Source organism: Vicia villosa, linkage group LG1 (genome assembly GCF_029867415.1).
Source record: "Vicia villosa cultivar HV-30 ecotype Madison, WI linkage group LG1, Vvil1.0, whole genome shotgun sequence".
In the NCBI taxonomy this organism is placed as follows: Eukaryota; Viridiplantae; Streptophyta; class Magnoliopsida; order Fabales; family Fabaceae; genus Vicia; species Vicia villosa.
In genome coordinates, this window is record NC_081180.1 from 91,965,788 (window position 1) to 91,971,873 (window position 6,086).

A 6,086-nucleotide genomic window follows, 5' to 3' on the forward strand; every position below is an offset into this window, starting at 1 on the left:
TTAAGTGTTTCATGTGTGGTTGTTTTATTTGTGGCGGTCTTTATTTCGATGTCGTTGAATGTTGTATTAGTAATGTGAAATGTTGTTTTAGTTATGTTCAATGTGAAATGTTGTTTTAGTCATTGATGGTTGCAAACTCAATTAAAAAAACATTATATTACATTCATAAAGCTAGTTTTAGTAAACATTAAATAAAGCTAGTTGAAGTAAACATTAAGCAGGCCTATTGGACGGGCCTGATACATTTGGACATTTACTTCGGATATGGCCTACTTCACGGCATATCCCACACATTCTCTTTTCCTTTTCCACGTCGTCCATTTCGGTTCGAATCCGAGTACTGTTAGGGCGGCCTCTTTTTTTCCTACGCATAGTTTCGTCATGACAAAGAGTAGGCCCTCTATATTGAGGCCAATTGTCTTGATGTGGGAGGATCTGGAAGCTTTGTTGGTAGACTTTAAAAACATGTTGTATCTTGAACACGTCGGGTATGTGAATGGTGTAGTCTTGGCGTATACTTTCACATGCTGCAATCACATGTGAGCAAGGCAAATGGAACGCTTGAAATTTTCCACAATCACATGTCCGCTTTCGTAGATCAACACCGTAAGTACCAGTTGGACGACCATCGTTGCGGTTTATTCTTTCGGCCACCATAAAATAGAACCTCTCCCGGTCAAACTGGTAAACATTATGACTGCTTGCTTTGTTGACTTCTTCAGTCATCCCCTTGATACACTTGTCTGTAAAAGTCTGGCCTGATGTCAACCTCTTTGTCCATTCATGTCCGCGTTGACCAAATAATGCTCCCATCCGAAAATATGTGGCCGAAAACAAAGACGCTATTGGAAGATTTCTGGTAGCCTTTAGCACAGAGTTCATTGCTTCTGCAAGGTTAGTCGTCATGTGTCCCCATCGTTGCCCTCTATCAAACGCCCTTGCCCACTTCTCCCTAGGGATATTTTCAATCCACTCCATAGCATCTCTATTTGTCTGACGAATTTCGGTTCTATAGTAATTGTACGTTGACTCCGTCAATGCATATCCTGTCACAAATAATAAACATGTCAAGAAACCGACAAAGTGAATTTGAAAAATTTACTTCATAAAGATCAACCAGACTATTACCCATGTTGACGAGTTTTTTACGTAGTTCTTTGTCTCTAATCGCACGCATAAAATTTTGCGCGATATGCCTTATGCAATAGACATGTGATGACGGAGGATTTTGCCATCCATTTGCAGGATCATCGTAGGCACCTTTAATCGATGGATGTCTGTCTGATATTAGGCATAGATTGGGTTGGGGTGTCACATGGATTCTTAGATTACGAAGGAAAAAACTCCAAGCATCCTTGGTTTCACCCTCGACAATAGCGAAAGCAATTGGAAAAATGTTACCATTCCCATCCTGCGCCACAGCCATCAACAATGTCCCTTTGTACCTTCCATACAACCATGTTCCGTCGACTTGAACAATTGGCTTGCAATAGGCAAAACCATGGATGCAAGGTTGAAAAGCCCAGAATAGACGATGGAATATCATCTTATCACCCAACTGACTTCCTTCGTTTGAAAATGCAGGTAAAGTTTCCAAGTCTATTATCATTCCAGACAGATATGTTTTCATTACCAATAACCATCGTGGAAGGTCATTGTAAGATGTCTCTCAGTTTCCATACAAGGATTCTATGGCCTTTACCTTTGCAATCCACGCTTTCCTGTAAGATATATTATAACCATACTTTCCTGTTATATACTAACAAAATGATATACTTTTTTTTATAGGATGATTCTAAACGGTTTAGACTACATAATCATATATTTGATAGGGAGCCAAGTGAGGCTATCAAGCCTTACTTGCAAAGAGCCGGTTTTGGACTTGTCTCCAAAATTAATTTTAGAAGTGTTGATTCTAAACTTGTAATTGCGATGCTTGAGAGGTGGAGGCCTGAGACACACACGTTTCATTTGCCGACTGGTGAATGTACAATCACATTAGAGGATATAAATATGTTGTTTGGCCTCCGCGTAGATGGGAGAGCTGTAGTAGGTGAGACCGAAGGTCCCGATTATGCTTGTATCGATGCTTTAGGCATACAACCTTTTAGTGATAGGGTGAAGGGTTCGGTAAAATTGACATGGATACACGACGAGTTGGATGAATTAGAAAAACATTCTCAACAAACCGAGGAGGAAAATATACTGCATGCAAAATTATATATCTTAAGTATGATTGCTGTTTTATTTCCTGATAAATCTCATAGTGTATTGCATTCTTCTTGGTTCAAATTTGTCAAAGATCTTGATGAATGTGGCAAATATAGTTGGGGGTCCGCGTGTTTGGCTTACCTTTACAGGGAGATGTGCAAAGCATGTCGTGTAGGATGCATGAGTGTTGGAGGATGCTCACTCATTCTCGCTGTGTGGACATACTACCGCATTCCACGACTTGCTCCAAGGAGTGAAATTGCTCCATCCTATCCATACGCCACTAGGTAAATTCTTTACTCTATATATTTATTTTTCCACTAAATTAACGCATATTCCTAATTGAACTTTTTAAATATGCAAGATTTGCACAACGAGGTATGGAGTATTTCTCATCTCCAAATACTTTTCTTGATGGATATCGTTTCATTTTGGATCACATGGTCCAAGGAGATGTAAGTTATTTTCCAAGCCATATACTATATCTTTCATTTACTTGAATACGACTCTTATATTTATTTATGTCTTACAGTTTTTGTGGAGGCCTTACGAAGAATATCCTCGTCGCACTCAACGAGAAGCTCGAGCGTGGAGTGCAACTACATATATTATCTGTTTTCATATTGTGGAAATGCATCACGCCGACAGGGTTAGGCTTCAATTTGGTTTTACGCAAAACATCCCTCAACCCCCGAGGTGTCTTGGAGATCATCACTTGGTAACGAAGAATGATGTAAAGGATTGTAATTATCGAGATGTGAACATTAACGAGAACAATGAGTGGAAAGGTAGAAAAAACTTAATAATGACAGGTGAGTTGAGTACTACTTTACGCCACACCGATGAATATATGCAATGGTTAAGAAATATTCCATTGTTATATTTGTCGAAAGAAACGTATTTGGCAGACCCTCGTCATTACACCTCCTCTACATCAACCCCACAAACAACCTTTCATCAACAAATCCCACAATCATTCCAACCAACCACACAATTACAAACAACACCACAATTCCAACAAACACCACAATTCCAAACAACACCACAATTCCAACAAACACCGCAATTCCAACAAACACCACAAACACCACAATTCCAAACAACACCACAATTCCAACCAACAACACAATTCCAACAAACACAATTCCAAACACAAACTTCTTCCTTTCCACAAACATACCAACACACTCAAACCACACAACAACACACATTTTTTGCCACCCCATCTCAAATTCCAACCCCTTACACCTCAACCCCCCAAACAAACTACTACTATCACCAAGAACAATATCAACAATCAACACTTCGACCACCGCTACATAACACCCCAATCCCTCAACCCGACTTCGACCAATCATACTCCCAATCTCAACCGCCTTCACTCTCCCAACCACAACATACCTTTGACACCACAAATGTCTACTATCCAGACTTTTCATCAAATGTGCCACAAACCTTTGTAGCTTCTACTCAAGGATTCATTGACATCAGTGATGATCAAGTACTCGAAAATTTACCGACAATATCTCCACAACAACTGGCGAGGTTTATGAATGATGGTCCGTCGCATCAAAACGATGAACTTTCAAGCGACGATTCTCCACAAAGGCAACCTCCACCAAACAATGACGAACCTACACGCAAGAGTAAAAGAGTACCGAAACCAAAAAAATGTATCACTGGGGGTCATATGGTCCAACCAAAGCCCAAAAAAAAATAGGCCTTTTTTCCTTGTACGTGTTTATGTATTAAATAAAATAAATATTGGAAATACAATTTTTTTATTGTTTTTATTTAATGTATTTAATTTATATTTTAATGTTTTTATTTAATGTATTTAATTTATTATATTTTTTATTTAATAAATTTTATTTAATATATTTTTTATTTAATGTATTTAATTTTAATTTTAATGTTTTTTATTTAATTTTATTGTTTTTTAATCTTTAATTAGAATAAAATATCAATTATAGACTTTAATAATCATTTAAATAAAAAAAACAAAAAAAAAATAAAAAAAAATGGCCCAGTTAGCGTCCGGCCCACCCCTGGCCGGACCCAAACTATGCAAAAAAATCCTTCATCTGTCCGTCCAAGGGGTGGCCGGACCCAAACAAGGAAAGTGGCATATTGGTCATTTTTTTTCACTTTGGGGCATTATGGTATATTTTTTTCGTTTTTGTGGCAGTACAGTAAAAAAATCAAATAATAGTGCATTGCACTTTCCATAAAGTAGCCTACTAATTCAACACAAATCATCTCATACGGTTCTGTATTTTCTTTTCCGTATTATTATCATAAGAGAAAAAGTGTGCATGGTAGTTAATAATATCTATAAGAAAAACACTAATAATTATTATTTTATAATAACACTTATAAAAACTATCGACTTGTGTTGAGATATTGAGGGTTTCTTCTCAGAAATTTGGGCGATTTTTTTCTTGTAATATTTAATAATTTATTTTTGAAGTATAGTGAATCAAAGAGTTATTTTTCCTCCAGAGTAAATTGTTTGATCAAATTCGATAATCAAACTATTGTGTTTTTTGTCTTTTATCTTCCTTTGTCATGTCATTTATTTTGGTTGTCATTTTTTATTCCCTCATATAAAATTTTGTGGTATGATTACACATTTCAATTTTATAACTAGTGGTACACACCGTAGGGCAAATGGATTTTATTTACATGTGAGCACCATCGGATATAAATGGTGAATCCAGAGATTTTCCATAAACAACATTTTTGTTTGTGAAAAGTAAAGATAGAATCAATTTTTACTCAAGAGAGGTGTATTAAAGTGTTGAAGGGTGATATAAAGATTCATGGACGCCTAATAGAAACAGAGAAGATCAGGATGATGGATAAGGCTAGAAGTGCAATTATCCTATGCCTCGTGGATAACTTTTTAAGGGAAGTCCCCAGGGATAAGATCATGACTTTGATGTGGATAAAACTTGAATTATTGTATATGACCAAGTATTTGTCTCATAGGTTATGTTTGAAACAATAAATCTACTCATTTCAAATGGTATAGAACAAATCCATAGGGAAAGAGTTGACAAAATTTCACAAGATTCTTGAGCATCTTGAGAAGATTAAGTTGAAGATTGAATATGAGGACAAGACTATAGTCTTGTTGAGCTCATTACCTAGATCCTTTGAGTACTTTAAGTAGACCATTCTTTATGATAAGTTACTTTTAGTTTGGATGAATTCCAAATGGTTGTAGTGTCAAAAGAATTTTCAAAGGTTAAATATTTGAAGAATGGAGATAGTGGCGCAGACTTAAGTGCTTCAACAAGAGAAATTGAGCATAGAGGATGTCTAAATCAAATATTTTTGACAAGTTAATAGTAAAATGTTTAACTTATCAGAAAACCAATCACTTTATAAGGGAATGTCCTAAGAAGATGGGAAATGATGATTCTGTTTGAATCAGAGTTTCCTTCGATGAAGATAGTTATGAGAGTGCTGGTGGATTGGTGATGTCGAGTTTGAAGGCTGAAAAGGGTTGTGTTACGGACTCAGGTTACTCTTTTATCATTTGTCCAAGAAAATAAGACTTTGAGACTTTGAAGTTGGGGCAAGGTGGAATAGTTCTCCTTGGTGCCAATAAGGTTCGCAAGGTCAATGGTATTGGTACAACCATACTTAAAATGTTCAATAATTGTGTGTTTTGTATTCACAATGTGAGGTATGTTCCAAAGCTTACGTTGAATTTGTTATCCATACGCATGTTTGATTATAGACTATTTCACTAGAGTTGAACATAAGATAAAGACTCGGGGATAAAGCTTTTTGAAACTATGGCAGAGAAGACTTAGTTTTAGATTTAGGTTTCGATATTAGTAGTAGTGAGGAAACGATTAGAGATG

General features: G+C 36.4%; 1 protein-coding gene across 1 annotated transcript; it reads right to left on the reverse strand.

Annotated features, from left to right (window-relative positions):
• Positions 1–213: 213 nt before the first annotated feature.
• On the reverse strand, positions 214–1,426 carry LOC131649209 (uncharacterized). Its single transcript, XM_058918968.1, has 2 exons — positions 1,129–1,426; positions 214–1,046 (listed from the first exon to the last, which is right to left on the reverse strand). Exons 1-2 carry the CDS (start codon positions 1,424–1,426, stop codon positions 214–216), a joined length of 1,131 nt encoding a protein of 376 aa, XP_058774951.1.
• Between the last annotated feature and the right edge of the window lie 4,660 nt (positions 1,427–6,086).

Bases quoted from the DNA above. Each gene is read 5' to 3' on its own strand.
- LOC131649209 (XM_058918968.1), bottom strand. From the start codon at position 1,426: ATGGCTGTGGCGCAGGATGGGAATGGTAACATTTTTCCAATTGCTTTC. The intron at 1,047-1,128 runs GTAATAGTCTGG...TATTTGTGACAG, and splicing joins TAAAAAACTCGTCAACATGG to GATATGCATTGACGGAGTCA.